The sequence below is a fragment of the Lissotriton helveticus genome, chromosome 2_1 (genome assembly GCF_964261635.1).
Source record: "Lissotriton helveticus chromosome 2_1, aLisHel1.1, whole genome shotgun sequence".
In the NCBI taxonomy this organism is placed as follows: domain Eukaryota; kingdom Metazoa; phylum Chordata; class Amphibia; order Caudata; family Salamandridae; genus Lissotriton; species Lissotriton helveticus.
This window is the reverse complement of record NC_136059.1, coordinates 706,747,653-706,773,907: the sequence shown is the minus strand read 5'-3', so window position 1 is coordinate 706,773,907 and position 26,255 is coordinate 706,747,653. Positions and strand designations below refer to the sequence as shown.

The following is a 26,255-nucleotide window of genomic DNA, read 5'->3' as shown; positions in this document are numbered from 1 at the left end:
CCTAGGGAATTTATCTTGAACAATTGTATTTTCCCTGCCCTGGGAACAATTATTAGTAGCAGGGAGTCCTTATATTTACATTGTGAAAGAACATTACTGTAGCCTGATCTAGTGATTAGGAGTGCTTGGATTACAGTTTTCCTGGCCGCTTCTGGTAGAAGACCAAAGTTCTTGCGTAACATTTTCAATATGCCGAAACACTCCCCTGCTAGCTTGGATATCTGATTATCAAACCTGAGATTGCTGTCAAACCACATTCCCAGGTTCTCTATTTTTGTTTTAGGGGTTGGTACCGAGCCTAAGACCTCTGACCACTATGCTGTGGACCAGATGGATGGCATATTTCCCCACAGTTAATACCTCAGTTTTCTCTGCATTCAGTCTGAGGCAGCTTTGGTCCATCCATTCTGCTAGGCTCCCTAGTCAGGAGTGAAATCCAACTGCGGGGATCTCACTGTCCTGAGACAGGGTAATGATAAGTTGGGTGTCGTTGGCATATGACACTATTTTTACACCATGACGCTCAACCACATCAGCTAATAGCCGCATACACAAGTTAAAAAAGAGTTGAGCTCAACGTGGAGCCCTGTGGGACCCGCTTCTGGAGAGTGACCACCTCTGAGGAACATGTCTGTTGAACCACCTGATGGTTGCGGTTCTGAAGGAAGCTGACCAGACATTTTAGGACGAGGCCTGCGACCATGTGTGACCACAGCCATTTAACTAAAATGTCACGGGACACCGTGTCGAAGGCCGCACTCAAGTGCAGCATGATCAGTGCTGCAGTTTTGCCTTCATCCGCTATGGGCCTCAGAGATTCCGAAGCAATCAAAAGTGCAGATTCCATGCTAAACTGGGGGTGGAACCCTGATTTTGTTTCATGTAGCAGGTCCTTGGTCATAATATAATTCATCAACTGTTCATTTACATGTTTTTCTGCCACCTTTAAAAAGAACAGGAGCAGAGAGATAGGCCCAAAACATTCTGATTTGCCTGCATCCAGATTGGGGTTTTTCAACAGGGACATCACTATTGAGTGTTTCCATTTCCGGTGAAGATGGCCTAAGTTGAAAAACTGGTTAATTGGATCACATAGACTAGGTAAGATGGCCTCCAGTCCTCGCTCCAACATCGATGGAGGGGCTGGATCGAGTGACGAGCCTGATTTTACCTTAAGAGTCAGAACACACAGTTCTGGTATTGTCAGGATGTTAACCCTGGTCAGGCCACTTGTGGAATTGGATGGTTCTAACCAGATAGTACTGTTAGAGATTTCTCTGTCTTCTAAGGGGAAAGGCTCATATATCTTAGCAATTTTTTTTTTAAAGAAATTGAGCTATTTCATTACATTTCTCTGTGTCAGTGATAACTCGCTCCAAAGAGGACAGGGATTTCACTATCTGGAACAGTTCACAAGGTGAATTTGGGCTTGCTCAATTTGATGGGCAAAGAATTGACTGTGTACAATCCTGATATAAATATAGTAGGATTTCCTTGCCTTATTATAGTTGGACTTTGATGTGGTATTATATTCTTTACACCATAGGCGCCCTAGTCTCTTGCATTTTTTTTTTCAGACCGAGCTCGTCATTGAACCACTTAAGCAGAAGGTGAAGTGCGAGTAGTTTGTTTGGTGGTCATCGAGTCTATGCAGTCTAGTGTACTGCTAATCCAGTTCTCTACTTGTGTGTTTGCTACTGAGAGTCAGGCGGTTCATTTCCAGAGTTGCTGTAAAAGATGCTGGCGTGACACTAGCTCACTTCCGCCTTGGTCGGTGCTGGCTGCCTAATGGCGTGTAGATGCGGCGAGGTAATGTGACCTATCATTGCTGCTGATCCGAGGTACTGTTGTAATTGCCACCTGAATGTTTAATTAAAACAAACCTTTGCTACTGCTCGGAAGTGCTGCTAATTTAGTAATGCAGCTAATAAATACTTGTAACTGTGTCGTCGCGTAGTTGGCCCATTTCCAAAATTGCTGGCAACCACTCCTCCTTTAATGACTTCCGATCCAGCAAAGCACATACACCTAAAATGGCGGCACATAAGGACACGACGCGCTGATATCCCGGCCTTCGTTCTTTATGCCCCCACACAGAATCAAGCAGTAGCCTGATGTACAAGACATGCCCGAATATGGCGGCGCGTAAAGACTTGACAGACCAACATAAAGTCAAAGTCAAAAGTTTTTATTTGTTACGGTACTCTATTGAGGACCACACATTTGATAAAGTATAAAAATACACTTAAGTTTCCATACAAATTAATACATTTTCAGTGACATTTTCAAGAACTTAAAAATTCTGTAACAGACATATTCGTTAGGTGGATTTTTACATAGTGTTAAAAAATCTTTAGTGTTAACAATCCTACAGGACCGATAGATGGGTTCTATACATGTTAACCTTGCATTTACAATTTTCTCATTTGGACATATGAAAAGAAGGTGTTCCAAGTTCTGTATGCCCCCCTGACAGAAGGTGCATAGCGCGGAGCTATCTAGACTCCAGGAAGAACTAAAGGTTAATACTGGGAGTATGCCTAGACGCAACATCATGATTACTCGCCTTGCGCCGTGTGCCAGAGTATATCCTAGGTATGGCTGTTTTTGTTTGTATTCCTGGAGGTCTGCATAGGTCCTATACACAGATAGTTTTTTACAGTGAATATGATCAAGATCATAGCTCAGTTTGGGGGAAAAGTTTTTTAAAAAAAGTTTGTTGTGCAGGTGTCCATGTTGACAAAATTTCCAAACTGATTTTTGCAAGCTGGAATGCCTCTTTCATGTTTATAGAAAAGGTGAGATGGACAGAATCTTTATTAAATGTCTCAACTTTTAACAAGTTTCGTAAAGTTCCTTCTTTTGAATGAAGAAGATTGTAAGCCCACCTGATGATGCTTGTTATCGCTGTGGCATATGCGCTCGTGATGGAACATTCTAGTCTCAACGCCTGTACTGGTGTAGATGTAGAAACTTTCATTAATTTTTTTAATATTTTGCCTTCTTGTAGGTCCATATATGCCCATTGTTTAAAAAGGATATATTCCGAGGTGTATGACAAAACCGGTGGAATCTTGGCTTTATAGACTTGTATTAGTGCAGAAAAGTGTCTGTTCCCGGCGGCTGAGTATAAGCGTGACAGAGCCCCAGCATGTAGATCACCTTTCTTTTTAAGATGTTCAATTTGTTTGGTATTATTCATTTTATGTGAAAAAATTCTGCCAAGGTATGTATATTCCTTTACCTGCTCTAATTTCTCACCTCCCAGCTTCCATTCATACCTTACACGTTTCTTCTTTTTTGAAAATACGACCACTTTGGTTTTATTTATGTTTGGGATAAGAAAGTTCTTCCTCGAGTAGTTATGTAAAATATCCAAAAGATTTTGAAGTCCGAACGGTGTTAGGTCAAACATGACTATATCGTCCGCGTACATCAGCGTATGAATGCATTTGGTGGCAATCTTTGGAGGAGTACATAATCCTAATTGAAGTTGGGATGGCAAATCGCTTAAATACAGGGAGAATAAAATTGGAGCCAGAAGACACCCTTGTTTTAGGCCATTAAATGTCCATATTTTCTTTGTCAGGCCCTTATCTCGCCCCATTTGAACCCGGCACCAGGTGTTACTGTGTAAGTTCACTATAAGTTGTAATAGTGATTCAGGAATGCCCATCCTTCTTAATTTTGACCACAGTGTCGGTCTATCGACACGGTCAAAGGCCGTCGAATAATCGATGAACGCTGCATATATGGGTTGTTTTTTCCCTGATGCGTATTTATCTAGAATTGTCTGGAAGATTGCTATGTTATCTGTAACAGAGTGGTTCGAACGAAATCCAGACTGAAACATAGGAATTTGTCCGGTTGTAAATGCCCAAGTTTTCAATCTATCCAGAATTTCTGCTGCAAATATCTTCCCGGCTGCGTCCATGAGCGCTATTTGTCTATAATTCCCCGGTGTAGATCTTTTTCCTTTTTTATAAATCGGGATAATTATACTTCCCTTCCAGGAGTTTGGTATTTTGCCGGTGTCGAATATGTAATTAAATAGTGGTGAAAGCACCAGACCCCACTTATTTTGTTCGAGTTGGTAGATCTTAATAGGGATCTGATCAGGGCCAGAGGCACCCGTGCTTCTTGCCGTTCTTATATTCATGGCGATAGATACTGCCGAAGTTTTGTTGATTTTAGAATCATTCATTTCCATAAATCGTTCATCTGCCTCTCTTGCCTTATTGATCTGATTTGGTTTATACAGCTCGCTGAGGTATGTATCCCAGTCTTCCTCTGAAACAGGAGTTGCTTCCAGCTTTTTTTTGGTTCCAGTAAATTTCGCAATCAAGGACCAGTATTTGCGTTGGTTATTTTGCTTGGCTGCTAATTGGATATCTATCCAGTTAGCGTCCTGCTTCAGTTTTTTCTGTTTAATTTTTTCTCGTCGTATTTGGTTTTTTAATCTGTTAATTTCCGTTTTTGTTTCAGACGAGAAATTCAAATACTGGGCTCGAATCAACCGATTAAGTTTTTTTATATTGGGTTGATTCCAATTTTTATTTTTACTGCTACGTTTACTTTTTATCTGTGTATCTATGTGTAACTTACTTTGTAAGGCAAGCTTAAGCTTGTCAATGATAAGTTCAAAGTTCACAATAGGGTCATCTGAATAGATGGTAGTCAATAAATGAGTATGAGAAAGTAGAGTATTCAAATGGTCTAGTTTTTCAGTACTCCAATATATACGAGACTTCTTTGTGTTTACTTCCGTAATGGGTTTATAAAATAATAACTGATTCTGAAAAGAAGACTGTGCATTCCATTTAGTTGTTAAATTTAATAGTGCATGATCACTTTCCTCGTTAAATTTAATCGAGAGTTGGATAATTTGTTCTTTCTCTTCAATCCCACATATAAAATAATCAAGGATAGAGGGAGATCCATTTCCCCGCCTCGTGTAAGATGCCGGTTTGTCTCCGTTGGCGTTACCATTTAATATTGTCCCATTTATACTCGGAAGAAGTGATAATAATGAGCGTCCTCTCTTATCTGATTTAACTCCTTTCGGTAACTCTGGAAGAGATATTTCCAGAGATTCCTCTTTAAATAAGAGTGCCCATTTCTTAAGTTCACTATTTGAAATTTTAGCATTTAAATCTCCCATAATGATATATGGCATGTAAAGTTGATCTTCAATAATGTGCGTAATAGTCTCCATTAGATGGTCAAATAACAAGTCATAATTACTATTGGGGGGCGCATAAATATTGAAAAGTAGTACTTTTTCATAAGTAACTGCTGTTTGAGTTTTAAGTGACACCTTTACACATTGAAGATTATCAGTATTAGTATTAATTATCTCTTGTGACCAGGAATATTCTTCTTTTAGTAAAATGGCCAGACCTCCCTTGGCATGTCCTCTTTTAGATTTTTTTGCCAGAGTTTCATAAACATAGTACCCTTTTTGTATAAAGGGATCAGTTGACCATGTTTCCTGAAGGGCTATAATATCTGGGAAATCCTTAATTGCATTTTTCATTTTTTTAACAGATTTCCCAGCCAGGTTCCAAGTTAATAACGACAAACCTTTGCTAAACCTGATGTTGTTGAGGTTTATCCATGTTTTTGCTGTTTAAAGTCTCTGATAGCCATGCCCAAGATGTTATAGGGTTCTCTGTATCACTTAATCTTGGTTCCCGAGACCAAACTGACCTTTCGCCATACGTTACTTGTATTTTGAGTGTGTCTTTTCTCATGGTATTTAATACAGCTTCTCCCCTTTTTAAGCCAAAGTTATCATTTCTTCTTTGAGTTTGTCCAATTATGCAATTAGTTTGTATGTTGGTTTTGAAGTCTGGTATTGAAATTACATCGTAGCCGTTTCTATGAAGAATTTCCTTCTCTCTAATTATTATTCTAGGAAGAACTGGGGAAAAAAAGGATACCTGTACTAATTTATTATTTTCTTTATTTGGAAAGAGTACTAAGTCAATTTCTTTGCTTGTGAGAGAGGTCAAGGATGGAATTTCGTGTAAAAGATTAATTATTCTGCTGCGATTGAACGGCATTTTATCTGTTGGAAAGAGTTCTTCTATTATTATATATTTAGATGTAATTCCTTCCCATTGTTGAGATTTCTTTTCATATGAATTATTTGTATCCGTGGACTTTTGCGGAGTTGATCGGTTTTCTATCGTCGGACAATATTCTTCTGCTTTTGGATTCAATGAATTCGCCAGCGGAGTTTTTGCTTGAGGTGATTTTTTAATTATTTGAGAGCTCACAGAACTTGGTGGTGTAGATTTTTGAAATTTAAGTTTATCCCCTTTTTTCTTCTGTATTCTTCTCAAAGGCTTTCTTCTCTTTTTCTTCCCTCTTGTTTTTTCCCGCTCATTACTTTTTTCGATCTTTTCTATCTGACTGGATTCCTGCTCGGTAATAACTCTTGATGACTCTAATTTCGTATCCCGAGCTATCCTATCTGAATTGGTGTTGATTACTTTATTAGAGAAGATGGGATAGTTCTTGATATCGTTTTCGGTGGTGTTTTCCGGTTCTTCTCTAAACAGTTTTTTGAGTGAATAGGTAATAGGATGTTTTTTCTTATATTTTGTATCCTTAGTTTTGGTCTCGATTATTACCACATCAGTCGTTTGAGTACTTGCTTCCAGTTGGTTTAGATTTTTTATTCCATTAGTATGGCAGTCTTCTTTTAAAGGCGTTTTGACTGATTCATGTTCATTAGGTGTTGCTTTGGATAAATCTTTTTTCCTTTTTTCTACGACCAAAAATTTTAGGATTCCTATTTACACGTCTAGTGTATCATCAGAATTAGCTAGAATTTGACCGAGATGGGTAAGTACTGATTCTAGGATTTCCTGCAGTGAAAATAATGCTTTTGACAAGGGAGGAACAGTGTTTACAGAGTTTAAATTTAAATTTGTAAAGGTAGGGTCAATGGAGTTAGCGTGATTGAAGAAGAGTTTGGGTGATTTTTCTGGTGAACTGGTTAATGGCTGGTTTTGACTAAATAATATTTCTGATCTTTCGTGTTCTCCTTTCGTGATGTTGCTTACCGATACCTCCAAAGGTAGTGCATTATCTTGTAGTTTTGTTGGTGTTATGGACTTTATTTGGGACATATCTAGGAGCGATGTCTGGCGCTCTACGAGAAAAGAAGTCTTTGCCAAGCTGTTCTCTATAATTAAGGATTCTTGTTTGTGAAGTGTCTGATCAGAGGAAAGTAGCAATTCATGCTGTACCCTATCTATTGTGAGGTCTAACTTATCTTGTTCTTCTAATGTAGAAAAGGATGAATATTTTTTCGTAGAAAGGGTAGAAAAATATTTGTTTATGGCTGGAGTATATGATAATTGACCCGGTTTCATTGATTTATCTGTTGATTTTCTAACAGCTGCGTCAGTACCCATGCGTTTCATGTAGATTGTACGTGAGCGTAATTGTTTTAATGCCCTCATATTGGGGCCGGGTATCAGCTGTTGATTATAGTCGTCACAGCTGGTTTTCAGATGCTTTGATCAATTTATTTCGGATGTTGATGTAAGGGATATTTAATATGGATGAACTTTTTGGTTTCTGGTGATTATCCGTATATTGCTATGTAAGTTCCTCAGTTTTCGTCAGCTCCTATACATGAACATGTAATGAAGTTCTGGCTTACCTAGATTGTGTTGTTTCGAATCCTTTTTCGATTTCAAGTATTCGTGAATCCCTAGATTAGATGTAAGAGGGGTAGGCCGTCCCGTCCTCGGTCGTCCCCGGACGGCCACAGACGGCCCGCCCTTTGTCCGGGCTTAGTCCCGCGCTTGGTCCCGCGCGCGTCCCGCGTCGCGGGAGGCGATTTGATTTTTCTACGTTTCGTCAGTGGGCGTGTCCGTGGGCGTGTCGCCTGGGGGAAGAGGAACCAGCTGACCCCAGCTGGGATTTCTGGTCCTCGCAGTCCCCCAGGCTTGGCGCGCTGTAGTTTTTCACCCTGGCCTCAACCCTTCTGACTCCAGCTGGGAGCGATGGGCAGAGCGTGCAGATTGCAGCTCAAGCTCACACCAGCGAGTCAAGGGGGGGCGCGCCACGGAGCAATGAAGAAAGAGAGCGTCAGCTCAGGCACAGCAAAACGGGATACAGTCAGCAAGTAGAGATAAAGATCCCTTGCCAGGCACGAGTAAGATGCAGTTCAACAAATCCAAATACTGGTGAGTGGCGCCCGCGAAGCGGGTGTCACGAATGTTTATCCTGCCTCGTCAGTGGGCGTGTCCGTGGGCGTGTCGCCTGGGGGAAGAGGAACCAGCTGACCCCAGCTGGGATTTCTGGTCCTCGCAGTCCCCCAGGCTTGGCGCGCTGTAGTTTTTCACCCTGGCCTCAACCCTTCTGACTCCAGCTGGGAGCGATGGACAGAGCGTGCAGATTGCAGCTCAAGCTCACACCAGCGAGTCAAGGGGAGGCGCGCCACGGAGCAATGAAGAAAGAGAGCGTCAGCTCAGGCACAGCAAAACGGGATACAGTCAGCAAGTAGAGATAAAGATCCCTTGCCAGGCACGAGTAAGATGCAGTTCAACAAATCCAAATACTGGTGAGTGGCCGACCAACATAACTGATCCACACCCAGGCAGTTGATGAATATTGCTGCACAGAAGGAGCTAATTGTCTTGTGTGCTAATATCACAGCTTTCGCTCTCAGCACCCACAAGCATCCGCTGACATCACTGAACTGCACACTTGGCTTTGCTGGAATGCCACAACAACATTCAAATGACCATTAGAGAACCATCTGGGCCAAAACAGCATACAGGTACCCAAAAAGTACTTACAGTTTTCACTGTAGGTGTGCCCGCTCACCACCAAAGTGCGTTACCAGTAGCTATTGGTCCCTCAACAATTAAAGATGTCAAAAGCTCTGCCAAGTACCACGCATCAAGCATTAGACTAATGCATTTTGGTGTGGTGGTCCGCATCACCGCACTAAAATGCATAGTCACAGATTCATTGCGCACTCTAACACCATTGGCGCTGCCTGGCACTAGTGAGATGGATGTAGGAGACGTGCTCCATTAGGTAAAGCAGCGCGAGTCTGGTACAGGCAGTGCCCACACTGTGCTGCCTGACCACAACCTGCTGCTGGGAAGCATTGCAATTATCACCAGTTCGAATTGACTTTGCGCCGTGGCCTGGGGTCTGGCTGCATTCAATCAGCCACTCACTCTGAGCCTGGACTGCCGCGCAGCAGCCTCACGTGACGGCATGTGGCTGTCACAAAAGGACAACACAGTTTCTATATCTGTGGCACTGCAGCTATCAAATTGCGACAGTGTGCCTGCACTGAATGCTTCGGGGGCGGCACCTTCTTTGCGAGGTTTCCAGCATATGGAACAACCCTTGCACTGTGTTGGGATTATGGCCAAGCAATGAGTAGCAGCAGTGGGCAAATCAAACTTTCTTTTTCTGGTATAGCTGGTGCCCGCTGGAAGCAGAGAGACGGTATGAAGCTGGCGTCCTCTGGTCCAAATGGCACCTAATTGGCTTTGCACTCTGTGTGCTAACCTCAAACCTTGCAAGGGTCTTCAGCGCTCGTGACTGGCAGGATGTTTTTAACGATACTATCCTGCCAGCTCCCAGGAAGGCATCACTGGTGCCCAGGTGGGCCCACCCGAAAATAACATGCTGGAGGTCCTTTAATCAAAACTGCTGCCAACTAGAGCAAGACAATCTTGAGGAGAGCTGCCTGTGGTTCGACCGCTCTGACTTAGCTTGAAACTGCATCTGAATCACCAAGACACGTCGTACCCCAACACTGTGAAAAACAAGTTCTCTGTCGAAGTGTTCAGCGTTGAGACCCCCTCTCAGGCAGTGGTGGATGGACAGCAGCAGTCAGGTAAATCAAGCACTCTTACTAAGGTTGTCACAGTCCCAAGAGAAGTTTAATTGTTCTATCAAGTCTGCTAATGCCTAGACATATTACTAAATAGAACTGGAAACAACATCAGATTTAATAGAACTGGAAACAAAATCATATTTATTCATTTGTAAAATGCCATTTCAGTGTTTGGTTACTCTAAGCATTAGCCATGGATCAGTGCTAACACACGTTTAAAGTGCTTTCTATTTGTATTGTTCTTTGCAGTATGTTCAATCAAAGGTTGCCAATATTTACCAGCTTTTGGTGATTTTGCTTATTTTATCAAAGGCCGGAATTACAAAATATCTGCCCTGTGTTTATTTGATCTCTGCAGCATTACCTGTATGAGACCGCAAAAAAGTGCAAAGGCATGGGGAGGTGTAAAAATGTATGATAATTCCTTTACTTTCACATCTTATATGCACACAAATCATTTCGTAGCAGTATCTTAATCTTCTTTTTTTTACTTTAGTAAAACTTTTTTTCGTCCGATAGGCCATAAAAGCAATTATGCAAGTCCCCATATACAAATATGAACATGATTAAAACATTAGATAAAAACGTCTGTCCAAGTCAAGCTCCTGGGGCAGCTAGTCTGTTTGAAACGATAATGTTGGCATATATCACATTCTATTTTGTAAATTAATTTGCAGATAACAAGACTAAGAAGAAATTTTTATCAACCACGTTCATTATAGATCTATCAGCTAGTAAAATTAATACAGTGCATAAGGCTCTTAACTTGTATTAAAGTGCTATGTGCATGTGCAGCTAGAGTTGCGGCAGGGCCATACTATTTAATAAATAGCAACCATCAGGATATTTAATACAAAAGTGCAAAATGTATCATTAACTATGAACATTGGCCTACATACATGCTAGCCGGGTTAACATGTGCTAGGGAACAAAGAAACAATGTGTGGCTAACCTGCACCTCCTTATGTTATGCAAACTATTGCACTCTAAAATTTGACCGTTAATGATCACAATGTTATGGGGGACATCTTAGGTAAACTCTTTGTGTGCACCACATGGAGAACAAGAAACCTGCGACCGAATAAACTATATGAAGGCTGGCATTATATTTCAAAATCCTGTAAGCCTCTACACAGTGCCTGGTTCCCAGATTTCTGCAGATCTGTGTAAGCCATCGTTTTCTAGCTTTCTTGTACCCTGAGCAAGAGAATAATACATGTTGTTCGGTTTCAACTCCAGTATTGCATGCTGGGCAGACCGAGCATTCAGAGCCAGACCATTTGGACGTAAAAGGCACGCAAGGGGAGCACCCCATGCCTGAATTGCAGGTATCGCTTCATAGCCGCTGACGGTTTAATGTCATCCAGAGACGGCTCTAGTCTATACTGGTCTTTAATTTCTAGGAAATTAAAAGTATGCCAGTTGTGCAACTCCCCTGTATCATGGTCAATTTATGCTCCCAGTAGAGATCCTTTAACATCTTCTTTGACACAGTAGGGCCACTTGTTTCTGGACAAGATCACATATGACCCACTCCCATGGATACAAGCATGTTTCATATGTAAGATAACCATGGAATTTTTCCTGCACCGGGTAGACTGATGACCTTCTTTAGTTCTTCTCTAAAGCTAGCCAGTTAATCTTCTATTTCAGGGGTTTTTGAAGCAGTTTCAGGGTATTTTAGGGTTTCTCGTTGATCAAAATGGTCTAATTACTGATATTTATCTCTTTCCATGCACTTCATTTTACTCGAGAGAAAATGTCACCCCAAGTGTCACACATTTGGCAGTTCACTGACAACACTAAGCGCCCTTCCATTTCTGGTGTTTTCAGCAGTTTTAGGATTTTCCTAGAGTTTTTTGTAGGTGAATTGGGTGAAACTTCTGCTATTTATATGTTTCCCTGGTCTTTATTGCTAGATTTTGCTTGTGAGAAAGTGTCACTCATAATTGCACTGAAATTATGAAAATTTCACACATAAGCAATCTGAAACCTTGGCAGCTATGTGCCAAAGCTGATATCCTTGTGCTGAGGATCATTCTTGCCCTGCTTCAATACCATCCATTTTCAACTTGTTGCCAATTTCGTAATGTACCATCCTCACGCTGTCTTTATTAAGATTCCTATATTAACCCCGGCATCAATTAAATTGTAGCGGAGTTAAATTAGCTCCCACTGTCTCCACTCCCTGTTTCATTCTAACCATCCGTCCCCCGTACTTCGAACACTCATTACATCATATTATCACTACCGCATTACTGTTAAAACTGAAGCACATTAAAACACTACCACATTACCACACGATTTCTTTTGTCAGAGGTATACATGTATGGGCAGTGAAGGGGTGCTATCTTTCTGTAAAGATTCAAAACTATAATGATATATAAAAATTCCTACTTGGCACATTGGGGTTATCTTGGTAAGGGTTCTGAAACAAAACAAAAAAAATAACATCCACATTGGACCTATTCTTGTTTGGCAAAATCTAATATCTAGGATTGCGACCATACAGGCTGATGGGTATGAGGATAGAGAATGCAAGTCCCATGCATCCTGCAAGAAACACACACAACTGGAGGTTGGATTCAGTTATTACTGAAACTGGTTGAAAAGAGCAACAGGTACCCTGCATGCATCATGACTCCTACTGACTCAAAGAAGCAACCGAAAGTCTTTCCAGCACAATGGGATCCCCCACAGTCCTTTAAGCTGATATCCGAGGTACATCCACTCAAAAATATGATTGCTACTTTGGCATTCTGCCCCTCCAATTAGCTCGCTCTTCGGACTCATGTATTTTTAAACATTTCACTGAGGAGTCTGGACTGATACTGTCCATGTCTGTAGTGGCTTGTGCTGTTGTCCTCGATTCAAGGCAGTTTGGTGAGAGATTGTCACTACTGTACTAAGGCTGGGGTAGAGAGACCTCTACCTAGGCGGTGAGGGTAGAGAGGTATATCGGGTATGAATACGTCCTCCCGATTTAGACTATAAACTACTGAACGTATCCCACACAGTGTATTGGAGTTCAGCCCTAAACCCTTGTGGTGTTACCCGCTCAACGAGGGAAAGGAAGCACTTCCTTTTTGTTTAGAAACCCTCACACACCCTTGTGGTGTCATGCTTCATCATCGGGTTCACCCTGACTCCTAAAGGTGAGGGTGGGCTCAACCATATTCCAGGTAGCACTTAGGGGAGATAGGCCAGGGGGTCTACCAGGGCGTCTAAAGATAAAAATCCCTCTCTGTCTCCAGGTATCTCTTTATTGTTGGAGGCGTAGGGGATATTAAAAATATAAATACACACAGGAAGTGATGGTGCTATGACCCTCTCAGGACCACTAGGGTGTGTGAGGGTTACTAATCAAAAAGGAAGTGCTTCCTTTCCCGTGATGAAAGTGTAATTCCACGCTAGTTTAGCGCTGTGCCCCAACACACTGGGTGACAGATTGCCACTCACAGCAGTCACCCACTTTGGCCAGGCCTAAAACTCGGCCATGCTGTGCAGGCATCCATTACAGGCTATATATGGATCCCATGCAAAGAAGGAGCATTGGTGTCAGGGGGGTTCGATTACAGAGGTGTTTAACATGGCTCCACAAGGGCCCAGAGTATTCTTGTACAAATGAGGGGCCAGTGTTATGGTCCTGATGACCAGTTTCAGGTTCTGGTCTTTCTTGAATTTACAGTACTAGAAGACTCTGGTCAAATACCTTTTCTACCTTTCTTATTTAATTTGTATGGGTACTTAGTGGAGCATAATGGCAACAGCAGTGACAACCACATCATAACTTACATAAGTAGACCTGTTTACTTATGAAACATGCCCACAAAACCATTTTTTGTTAAGCATTTCAATATTCATTAGTATAATAAAATGTATGTATGCTCTTGAAAGTACTAAAACTATCCACCATCAGTAACAGGAGCAATGTAGAAGAAAATATGTGAATGAGATCTGTAAAAATGTGAAGGTTGCCAACCCTGCAAAATAAGTATTTTCATATTATTTTGGAAAGCATACTTCTAATCCTTGACCATTAAGCCATAATTTAATTAAAGTTAATTTATATATATTTTAATAAAAACATTGTTACAATATTTTTTGAATTCAAAAATGGGTATTGAAATATTTTATATTTAATATATATATGTGCTATTTGTATTTATTTTTAACACTGAATTATATTTATGTATTTATATGTTTTACTATATAAAAAATCTAGTTTAATTTAACATTATAATCTATGGAGTTTTATTTTAATTTTTCACCTCCATTATTTTCCACTGTAGGTTGTTGCTATACCAGTGGTTGGCCATGTGTGATGCTGGACTTGCTATTGTGGTTTTTAGTAGTAGGGTAAACTTGGATTTTATTAATAAGCAAAAAGTAGGAAATGTTTGAAAAAAGTTACTTTATCTCAAAATTGTAAGTTACATATGTGGATCAGATCTTTAGTGTTGTAGAATGGTCTTTAAATTGCAATACCTGCGCAGAAGGGTTTAAATATGTGCAGTGAGACAAAATGTCAGTGCAAAACACAACCTGTAGACCTTAAACTAGGCTCCTTGTGCAATGTCCTCCTCTGACAGCTTTAGTGCTAGAGATGGGAGTATGCAGCGCCCATATGGTGCAAGTCATTTATTTAATGTGTATGTATTGATGACGTTGTGTCAATTTATGGAAAGTCCTTGTTTGAGAGTGCTACAAGCATAAAACTGCTTATCAAAATCCTTTGCAAACAGCTAATTGTACAATCCAGTTTCAACAATGACGTAATTAAAATGTGGTAAAATGGAAAACTTGTGAAGATTTTCATGACAAAAGAAGGTATGAAGATTGTATGTGTCTTACTCCACATTTCCAGCAGTAAGCCATGCTTCCTTGTGAAATGAATGCTTTGCGAATAAGGCCAACAAGTAAGCATGTCCAGAGAATTCACGAGTAAGTCACATCTTAGTATGGATTAAGACACACCTACTCACAGATGATTTTTTAGTAAATAGGGAATTGTGAAGTTTTCCTGCTGCTGAAAGCACTGGACAAACCAGAGAAGATTTATGCACAAATAATTGGAACCCATGCATAATGTTTATGTAAGAGGCAGACCTTTCAGTTATGTGCAATGTGCGAAGTTTCCTAATTGTTGACCAGATGAGTAAAGAGGAAGCAAAATCCATGCAAGGTAATTGGGATGCAAGTGAAAATTAGGGCTGGAGTTATGCTTGGCAATTATGAGAACGTTCCAGTCTGTATGTAATAGGAGTTTTCTGACTACAGTTTCGCTATCATTTCCTGTGTTTGTGCTGTGATTGTCATTCTCAGGAAATAAAGTAAAGAATAATTAAAAAATAAAGTAATGCATTACTTTTAAAAAGCGAGAGTATTTCAGGTGTACATTCTATGTTGTAAACGCAAGTATAGACTATAAAGTAGTACATAACCATTTTTTTGTCTTCTTAAAGGGCGACCTAAACGATGCTGAGGACCCGAGCACAAGCATTGGAGCCTATCACTATATGCTGGAGGCAAACTTGGGGAAAACGATGTTGGAGTTCCAGGTACAGCAGTCCATTGTCTTGTCTGTTACGTTTCGCTTCATAGTGTTGCTTTCCATTCAGACACATTGTCTGAAACTGCAGTGAACGAGGAGAAATTCACAGGCAGGAGGTAGGCAGTGTGCTGCTGCACCGAGCCTTGATTTACCAGGAGGTAGTTGCACATCCTGCCTTTTGGACACCTCTTTGATTTTGGCTGCGTCAACTTATCTCTTTGTACCGCAAGGAAATAGTTAAAATACTGAAATCGGTTAGAACAACACTTTCATTGTGAAGGAAGACGCAAAATCATGGTACATTGAGACTTGGGGCAGCTTAATTGTGCTGATTTCCTGAGATTACTCAAACAAGTTATGCATAAATTAATCTCAGCCACTGGTCCACTCTCGGCCACATGTCCATCCATCATTCTTTCCCCCATACTTCCACAGACCGGAACAAGCCATATTCAAATCAGCCTTAATACTTCTCCAATAGGATCAGTCCATCACGAACTGCAAGACCAGGCTTGTTCTGAATGGAACAGGAGCAACTCAAGGTCTGGTTTGGCTTCTTCAGTTGGGTGTAGCATGAGTTCTGTGGCATAGTGAACACGAGACCCACTTCTGGGCATACCCCTCACTCACAGTGTGGATCACTGAGGGACATTATTGAGTCAGTGATGAGAGTTGCCAGACTGGCCCTATTGATGCAATATTTAAACTTCATACAATCTCAAATACTTTAAGCAAGCTATTTTCCCTTAAAACAGTGAATTATGACATTTGTCAGTAGGCATATTCCACTTTGATATGTACTCTTTTGTCTGCAAAGTTGTTAGACCAAAAGTGAAATGGTGAATATTAGAAATGGGGGTCTCTAGTTGGCAATGGTTTGCACCGTTGTCCAAGTAGGAACCCTTCTTCCTAGTCAGAGTAAAGGGGATACAATTCTAAAATAACCCCTGCTCATCCCCTTGACACCTTACTGGTGCCGGGGAGGTGACATCACGTTGGTGGCGAGGTGGCGGTTCCTTACGACGGTGCGGTGTTAGGGGATTATGGAGTCATCCATGTCGAGTATCGGCTCCTGGTTGATGAAGCACTGGTGTTGATGAGTTTGGGGCTGTAGTGTGAGTAGGAACGGTGTGATCTGTGTCACGAGCAGTGTCCTCGGCTCGGGTGCAGGCAGCTGCCTCAGAGATGGCTTTGGAGTCAATGTGGCGCGGCGGCGGCAGGCGTGGGGTCTACGGTGTAAATCAGGACGGTAAGTCGTGCTCTTCACAAGCAGTGCCCAAGGGGTCAGTGCAGGTTACGGCGTCGATAGCTGGCGTCTGTGTTGCAATTTCCCTTTGTGGCGGCTGAAACAGCAGTTCCAGATGCAGGAGAACATACGAAATGAAGTCTTTGTGTCCCTGAGACTTCACAACAGGAGGCACGCTCTACTTCAAGCCTTTATAGATCTTCTTCATGCAGGATACAAAGAATCCAGCAACGTTTTTAGTCCTCTCCTTGGCAGAAACAGCCACTGAAGGCCAACCCCAGAGAGCACACAGCAAAGGGGTAGTACTTCTCCTTCAGCTTTCCCAGCTCTTCTCCTTGGAAGAGGTTCCTCTTAAGTCCAGAAGTATTCTAAAAGGCTGGGCCCCACTTTTATAGCACAAAATCATTTTTTCTCTGGTGGCGGAGATGCTCTTTGCCCAGCCATAACCAGTTCCGTCCTCTCTGGTGCAGCTTCCTGGAAGGCGGTGGAGACAGCATTGTCCAAGGCAGACCAGGCCCATTCAGGTGTGAAAGAAACCTCCTCCCCCTACTCTAAATGCAGCCCGTGTCTGTCCAGTCAGCCCGGAACTGACTCACCCTGGACAGTAGGACACACCTCAGCCCCCCAAGTGGCTGTCTTAATAGAATGCACATCCCCTGCCCCTGTCATGCCAAAGCCAGACAGTCAATACAAAAACCTAGCAGAGGTACACAGGATGGCTAAGCAAGAAAATGCCTACTTTCTAAAAGTGGTATTTTCAAACACAGAATGTAAAAATCATCCTTACTAAAAGATGCATCTTTATATTCTGAGTTCAGGCATACTAAACATTAACTTCCTATCTTGTCCCAATGGGAAGTTATATTTATAAGATGTTATAAATGAACTAGCCTTTCAATAGTGAAAAACGAAATTGACGGTATTTCACTATCAGGACATGCCACACACATCAGGGCATGTCTTACCTTTCACATACACTGTACCCTGCCCACAGGGGTACCTTGGGCCTACCTTAACGGTGACTCACGTGTATCAAAGGGGAAGGTTAGGGCCTGGCAAGTGGGTGCATTTGCCAAGTCGACATGGCAGTACCAAACTGCGCACAGACACTGCAGTGGCAGGTCTGAGTTACATTTACAGGCTGCTTATGTGGGTGGCTCAATCAGTGCTGCAGACCCAATAGCAGCATTTGATTTACAGTCCCTGGGCACACACAGTGTACTGTACTAGGGACTGACTTGTAAATCAAATATGCCAATCATGGAATCACCAATCCATAACAACAATTTACAGGGGGAACTTGCACTTTGTCACTGACCAGCAGTGGCAAAGGCCCAAAGCATCTAGACCAGCAAAAACAAAGTCCAACACACAGCAAAATAAAAGGAGACATAGGCAAAAAATACAGGGGAAACCCTCGCCAATGATGCCAGGTCTAACACTGAAATAATTGGAGGTAAGTGGAAATTTGATGGCTAGTTTACACTTGGTTTAAAAACATGTAGTATTGGTACTTTTCTGGGATACTTTTTAAGACAACAATTGTATTGAATTCAGAACAAAACAATATGAAAGTTCCTAACAACATGAAATGCTATAAAAACTAGAAAATATTACCATCTAACCTTGAACCTATCCACTGAGCATAATAATACTATTGGGAAAAATCAATAACACGGTTTCAGTAGTTGCAACTTTTCTTTCAACCGAACTTGGGAACTGGCATGCTTCTAAATGATCTCGGAGCTCTGCTCGCGTACAGAGTCTTGTATTACATGTGTGGTCCCCTTTAAGATTCTCTGAAGACTTTGGTGTGTTCTTGGCCGATAGTTCTGATTGTACATTCTTTTCTGGAACGCAGAGAAAGAATCGGGGGTCTTTGCCTCATGCATTTTTACATCCTCGTAGCACTCATCACCGGCCTTTCCACTTCACTAGAAACTGACTCCCTCTGTTGCAGGGTAATTGCACAACGTAATGCGCCCGGATCTGTGAGTGAAAAAGAAACGTTTTCTTCTAACTAAACCTGCACCACTGCGCTTTGTTATTTCTTAGAGCTATGTATAAAGCAGGCACATTTGACTCAAATCTAGCTCCATCAGAGCCATTATCACTACAGTCATGTAGGCTTGGCAGTTGAATTCTGGCACCCTAATTTCATTCATGATCAATTATTAGTTTAACTATAATTTTCTCTGCTTGCTTAGCATAGGTCTACTGTCATTTCGTGGACCCCAGTGATCAGCTGTGTAAAGCCAATGTCTATTTAATTGTATGATATTTTTATATAATTAGATCTGATGCATTGATTTTTATGTAGCACTCGCGCTGCTGCTTCAGGAAGCTTTCACCGGGGATATGTTGGCTAGAGTCATGCCATCTACTGGCTGCTGATCACTGGAACGCAGTCAGTTGGATTAAAGGTCTAAAAGGCAGTAGCGGCTACTACCGACCAGGGTTGGTGGGTGGCAGGGCCGGACTGAGAACTAAAACCGGCCCTGGCAAAGTGCTCGGCCAGCCTCCTGGGGGTGCAACCGAGCTCTTTGCCGGGGCCGGTTATTGGCCGATTTTGTTACAGGTCCGATTTTGCAGCTATGCTGCAAAAACGGCCCTGTAACAAAAACGGCCCCCAGGGCCCAAAACCGGCCCCCACCCTTGCGGCGCACCGGGGGATTGCCCGGTGCCCGCAACGGCCAGTCCGGGCCTGGTGGGTGGGTGGCTCGGGAGGGCTGGGGGATGGACGGAAGGGGGGCAATAAAAATGAAAAAAGCACATACCTTTTTACCGCCGACCTTCGCCTTTTTTCCCTCCATCCTTCTTCCCAGGAATCACACAGCCTCTCAGAATCCCCTGGCCGATCACAATGCTGCATTGGTCTGAGCACCTTTGTTCGGCTCTCAGACAGGGCTGGCTGGCTGCGCATGTTCTCCATGTAACACAGCCCTCATGGAGAGCATGCAGAGTGCACATGACGCTTTGGCGGGCCCGTGACGTGCCACTTTAGGTGCTGCCACAACTACTAGCTTTTCCGTTTCCACGTTAATGCTCTGTTACAAAAGGTAGGCTTTGAATTTCAGTTGGATGAAAATAACAAATACGATTTGAGACCTGGACATAAACAGACAAAATTACCCAAATGCATCGGGTGAAAAATCACAAAATGTTTTCACTACCAGGACATGCAAAACTTAAAAGTACATGTCCAACTTTTTTAATACAATGCACCCTCCCCTAGAGGCTGTTTAGGGCCTACCCTGAGGGTCACTTGTATGCATTTGTGAGAAAATGGGGTATATTATATGCAGTGGTTGTGTGATCTCACCATGTAATCAACCCCTTTAGGAAAAGTAGGTTTCATTTGTCAAACATTAAGCTCAACTCTGGGAAGCTGTGGTTCTAAGCAGTACGGCGCACATAAAGGAACAAGAGTATTGTTATGCATTTTTAGACACCACAGTGAAAAGGTTAACCGGAGGGTTTCAAAAATAAGGAATTTACAGGGTATAGTAAATATGCACTTTTTCATTTAACCCCGAACAAGCATTGGTATATTCAATTAATTTGGCACTTAGAAATGATTTCAGAGAAAACTTTGGGCAAGGCTCAATGCAGTTACTTAGTCACTTTAGGCAACCAGTTCCAGTATGGAGCGAGCCAGGGAGATCAGCAAGCTCTACAGAAACCGTTACCTCAAAGGTAGAAGCAACTTTAAGTGATTTCGGGTCACTTTTATCCCCTTTGCTGTAGGTTTCTATATAGTGGTCATGATGCAATGGATTCAGCATGCTGAAGATGCTCAATGATGCCGTAGTTGTGATGGGATCAATGAGGGTCTTCCTGAATATACTCTTCGGTCCACAGGCTTGGTGTGGTAGTTCTGACTGTGGGGTTCGAAGCCCCTCGAAGTCCTCTTGGTCGTGGTAGAAGTCCACTCACCGCTGGGCAACCAGTCACCCGTATCGCGGTCACAATGGAATCCTTTCTTGTACAATAACTCACCTTCTAGCTTACCAAACTGCACTCCAACAACTGTCCCTGGTTCAGCAAACGCATGTGCAACTTTGAGCATCAGGTCCCAGTCTCTAGTGCTACTTGGCAACGAGAAACGGCAGCTTGAGGATGTGGGCTAACAGCTTGCTCCTGCAGGCTTCTTCAGCTATTGTGGCCCTGTACTCCAAACAGGAGGCCAGTCAACTGATCCTTGGAGTCTCTTGCTTTGGCTGGTCTCCGGAGACGACTTCTCCATGAGCAGGACGCAGCAGGAACAGACCCTCTACTTTGCTACCATGAGGTTCAGCAGGTGCTGTCAATGCTGGTTCAGCCTCTCTCTATGCCTATTTCATGGTGCAGCAGTGCTGTCCTTCTTCAGTTTTTCTTCCAGTCCAGATAAGATCTACTTTCAGGGTCCCACGGGTGCCCCTTTTTGGTCAGAAAATGTCTTCAAGGTGGACACGTTCCGTTGCCAATGGGCTACTAGGTTCTTGCCCTCCTAATGACCACCTCTTGAAGTGTGGCATTTGGCTACCAGAATATACACCATTCTGTCGACTTCCAATTTGGCACGGATCCTCTTGGCATGTTGAGCTCCCTAGCCCAACCCAGTTGTGTAGATACTAAGGGGGGCTACATGCCCCTGAAAAAACTATTTTGCAACTGATTTTCCCTCTCCTTCATGAGTGCCAGCCTGTCTACCTCACAACAGGGCAGGCCTCTCCCAAGTGTTCCTCATTTGCTCTTCATAAGTGAATTTATCTTTGAAGCTCACATTTTGGGCCAACGTTAGTGTGGCCACCTGTCAGAGAGAAGTAACCCCTCTCTCTCACTCATGCTTCTATTGCTTCTTTTCTTGGGAGTCGTGGCACATCTCCCCAGGAATGTAGAAATCAGTCTCAGGGACAAATCTGGTGCAGGAGCACCGGAGAGTTAAAGGCAAAAGGTGCACACAGTACACGTTACATTAATTTTGACTTGAGAATCAAGTTGGGCTTAATTTAATGAGTTGTTTGATATGTTGGCGTATTAACATTGGTCATGCCATTACAGAGTTAGCATAAATGAGGGTTCAGTGTGTAACTCTGTACTCACCTATGGGGTAACCAAATCTTTCCACAGTAAAACAGTTTTTACTGGCAGAATATGTTAACTACAATTTTCCCCCGGAAATGGGCTGTTTCCTGCCTTAGGGGTGACTTACACATATTGCAGAGGGAGGTTTTGGCTTTGCCATTCCATTAAAGGACAAAGTCCACTTAGCAGTTGAAACTGCTCGTTCAGCTTGCAGGGGTGGACTGGGAGGTAGGTTTTACTTGGGCCATACATCCAGGCAGGCTGAACAGTGCTGCAATCCCTGGAGTGATCCTCTAACTTACATGCCTTGGATACCCTGGGTACAATACGCAGGCGGCTTACAAGTGAGTTAGCCTATGCCAATCTGGTATCAGTCTGTTGACATTCATGTTTTAGGTCTGGTTAGAAGTCCTCCGTCAACAAAAAAGCAGCATAAGTCTACAAACTTGAGGGTGGTCATATAAAAAGAACCATTTCCTTACAGCATTAAAAAGAAAGGTTTAGGGCTGGCAATAGGTTAATGTTGGCAAGTCGAATGGGCAGTTTAAAACTACACACAGGCTGCAGTGGCAGGTCTGAGACATATTTTGAAGGGCTACTTATGTGGGTGGCATAAGTGCTGTAGGCGCATTAGTGGCATTCAATTTACAGTTGTTGGGTACTCTGCTAGGGACTTATATGTCCATTAAATATGCCAATTGAGTGTAAGCCAATTCTGTGAGCACAAGCACTTTGGCTCTGGTTAGCAGTAGTAATGAGTCCTAGGGCCAACAAAAACAAATTCAGAAAGAGAGGAGGTGAGAAGACAAAACGTTAGGGGAAAGACCACTCTAAAACTGGTAGATCTAACATGCTTGAAAAATAAAGTGACTTGGGACCCAGAAGCAGCCACCAGCACCCTTCGTGGAGGAACAGCTGCAAGAGCCATAACCTGCTAGCGGTAATGCTGCACAACATTTCAATATGCAGCATAAATTACCACATGACATATGCTACAAAAAAACGCCGAAGGCAGCAGTCCAGGTGGCAGATACCCCTCTAGTATAGCACCCTAAATTACATGGTAAAGCACAACAATTAGGTAAGGCATAGGCTCTGTAAATAGAACAGAGGCCCATCGACTCCAGTTTAAACTCCTTGTTAAATGGACCAAAATTCATAAACTGTCTTACAGGTCCAAAATGCTGCTGTGTGTCCGCTTATTCCTGGATAGTCCTTCTACATCTTTTGCATACGTCACCCTAAGTGGGAAGGGGATGCTCAGACGTGGGTCCCGTGCTCACTACACCACTGGATTCAAGCTAGCCTGGCTGATGATGGGTGATGCCCTGAAACCAGTCCCAGGATGCTTGTTTCCGGTGCAGGAAGTTCGGGCTGGACTATTCCCACAAGGAAAAGGGTCAAGACTGATTTTTATAAGGCTGGGTCCAAACTGGGGTGGTGAGCATAAGAATTATGGATTTAAACCAGATCCTTGTGACTGCTTACATTGTCCAGCATTCCGTCCATCAATTGTTTCTTTTGCATATGTCGCCCTAAGTGGGAAGGGTATGCCCAGACGTGGGTCCCGTGCTCACTACACCACTGGATTCAAGCTGATGAAGGGTGATGCCCTGAAACCGGTCCCAGGATGCTTGTTTCCGGTCCAGGGAGGACCTGGCTTGGCAGTTTGTGCTGGACTGTTCCCACAAGGAACAAGGTCAAGACTGATTTGCATATGACTGGGTCCAAAGTGGGGTGGTGAGCAAAATAATTATGTATTTAACCCAGATCCTTGTGACTGGGGTGAATGCTTGCATTGTCCAGCATTCCGTCCATCAATTATTTCTTTTGCATAAATTAAAAAAGAGGCACAAGGACACAGCCCTGTTTTAGACAATCACTTGTATAATTATTGAGCCATCGCCCAGTTTATTCTGACTCAAGTATTATAATAATAAAGTTGAATGGTGTGAAGCAGAACTGGAGGTATGCCCCATTTCATTAATTTAGATTATAAAATCTGCCTTGGGACCTTATCACATGCAAACTTTAGGTCAACAAAAACAGGCACAGAGAGAGGATCTACTTAAAAATGTTCTCAATAACCACTGAGTGGGCCATATGGTTTGTTATAGTGCCAGTAGCTTTTCAAAATCCCATTAGATGTAATGTTATTAGGGACTCTAATGCAGCAGTCCTCAAGATCCTTTAATAAAAGAATAAAAAAATAACTTTGCCTCAATATCAATTAAGGCAATTAGTCTATAGTTTGATGGAGCATCTCTTTTACCACTCTTATGAATAGGGTGAAGTATGTGACTCTCCAAGATTACATTACCGGCATGTTGCTAAATAAAATGCTGAAAATGCTTGACCAGAATTTAATCTCAGCCTTGAATAATGCGGATAGAATGCTGTTTAGGCCGGGTGCCCCATCAGTCTTGGCCTCTTTAATAAAATGTTGGAGTTGAAGTGAGGTATACTTAAGCTACTGTAAGATTAAGCATGATTTTGAATTGTCTGGATTAGGATCCTACGAAGTGATAGTACCATACTATTTTTCTACATGTTTGATCTAGACTAATTCAGAGATGTTCACAGTATATGCTCTCTACTCCCCCTAAGTCAGATTATTATTAACCTCTTGCGTGCTCATGAAGAGCTCAGCTTGTCATGAGGCATGGTTGCGTTGTGCTGATGACGAGCTCAGCTCGTCATGACACGCGCGGCGTTCACACGCAGGGCCCATTCCCCCGCTGTGCTGAACGTTCTGAAAAACGGGCATGGTCATGACGAGCTCAGCTCGTCATCAGCACAGCGCCACCGTGACAAAGCCCCCCCCACCCCCCGCATCGCGGGGGAATTAGGCCCGCGGCAATGGGGTTAAACTTCCAGAATGCTTTTTTTCTCCCTTCCTACAAATGTGTTGTATTGTTTTCCAGTTGTGGTTTATGTAGGCTGATTTAGCTTTTCAGATTTCTTTCTTATACTCTGACCTAACTGTCTATATTTTGTGGAGCTGGATTATCTTGTAGCTTTTGGAAGTTTCCCAAAAGCTCTTATTCCCATGTTTAAGTTACGCGAAAATGCTTTGGTGACCCATTCATTTGATTTAGCTTGAGTTTTGAAACTTCTCACTCTGAGAATAGGTAGCGGTGTAAACTTGTCCAGTAATTTAGCCTAAAGATGGTCTAGTCGTTTACAAAGATCAAAAAGAGTTCCTCACTTGCGATCCATGTGTTTAAGGATTATATGAAATATTGACTAATAAGGCCCAAATTTGATTCTTTCCACTTTAGTCTTTTTAAGAAAGAGGTGTAAGACTGAGTAATTGGAGCCTTCTCATAAATCTCAGTGCTACTCTGTTCAGATAGATTAATTATCTGCGGAAAGTGGTCACACACTGGCCTTGAATCAATTTGAAAGCTGTTTATCTTATGAAAGATGTTTCAACTTACAAGAATATTATCCAATACTGAGTGTGATTTTAACGTAATTCTAGTGGGAGCTGCTGGGTAATCTCTTTAGTGTTGGCCATTAAATACATGGCATTGTAAGTGATGCATGATATTCAACAAGGACTTTCGAAATTTGTCTTTTACACAGTGTGTGCCTAATTGTAATGGAATTTTCTGTTGATCATTTAAAATATTAACTTGTTTTGAATCTGGGATGGTAACGAATATATTGGTGTTAAAATCAACACGAAGCTGCCTGCTGGCATTAGAATACATCTATTTATCTCCCAGACAGTCTCTTCAAATGTCTTTATCATTACCTTTTTGTTTTTAAGTTTATTGAAATATTAAGATCAAAATGGAAACTTGGGGGCATATTAGGAAGAACCTCGTTAAAATTATCGCCGCTTTAGTGGCAGGAAACTGCCGCTAAAACGGCGATAATGGGCTTGCTAATATGTGTTATAGAATTCCAATAGAAGCCCAGGTTAGATGTCCTGCACATCTAACCTGGGCTTCTATTGGAATTCTATAACACATATTAGCAAGTCCATTATCGCCGTTTAAGCTGCAGTTTCCTGCTGCTAAAACGGCGATAATTTTAACGAGGTTCTTGCTAATATGCCCCTCGGTTTTTTACTTTTCCCAGTTATAAATAATTATTCCATATATCCAGGTTTTCTTTACATCCAGTGGTGCAATGTAAGATGAGATCTTATTGCCACATAAATAGCTACTCCTCCCTTGTTCTGTCCTTTTGCAAATGATCTTGTAGCCAATTGATGATACTCAATAAAACCTATAGGTGGAAATGGTTCTTCGCACCATGTTTCTTGAAAAACAAGAATATCAAAGGATTGTCAAAATGTTATAGCTCCCACATCATCGGTTGTGGGAGGAACTGTTGGATATATGGTAGTTGTGGGATTACAGGGTTTAGGGAGAGGGGTTGGCCTATTGCGGGAACAACAGTTGGAGACATGGTTTTTAGGGTTTAGGGAGAGGAGGAGGGCATGTTGAGGGAGGTGAGTGTACGACTTTAAGATTTTTGGTCAATAAACGGGT

The 26,255-nt window shown here is 42.3% G+C and overlaps 1 protein-coding gene across 1 annotated transcript in view; it reads left to right on the top strand.

Annotated features, from left to right (window-relative positions):
* The window catches only part of LIX1 (limb and CNS expressed 1), an 888,093-nt gene that overhangs the window by 633,968 nt on the left and 227,870 nt on the right, over positions 1-26,255 (top strand). The window contains exon 4 of the mRNA XM_078677347.1: positions 15,349-15,444. Coding sequence (XP_078533473.1) covers positions 15,349-15,444 — 96 coding nt within the window. The remainder of the gene's footprint in view (positions 1-15,348; positions 15,445-26,255) is intronic.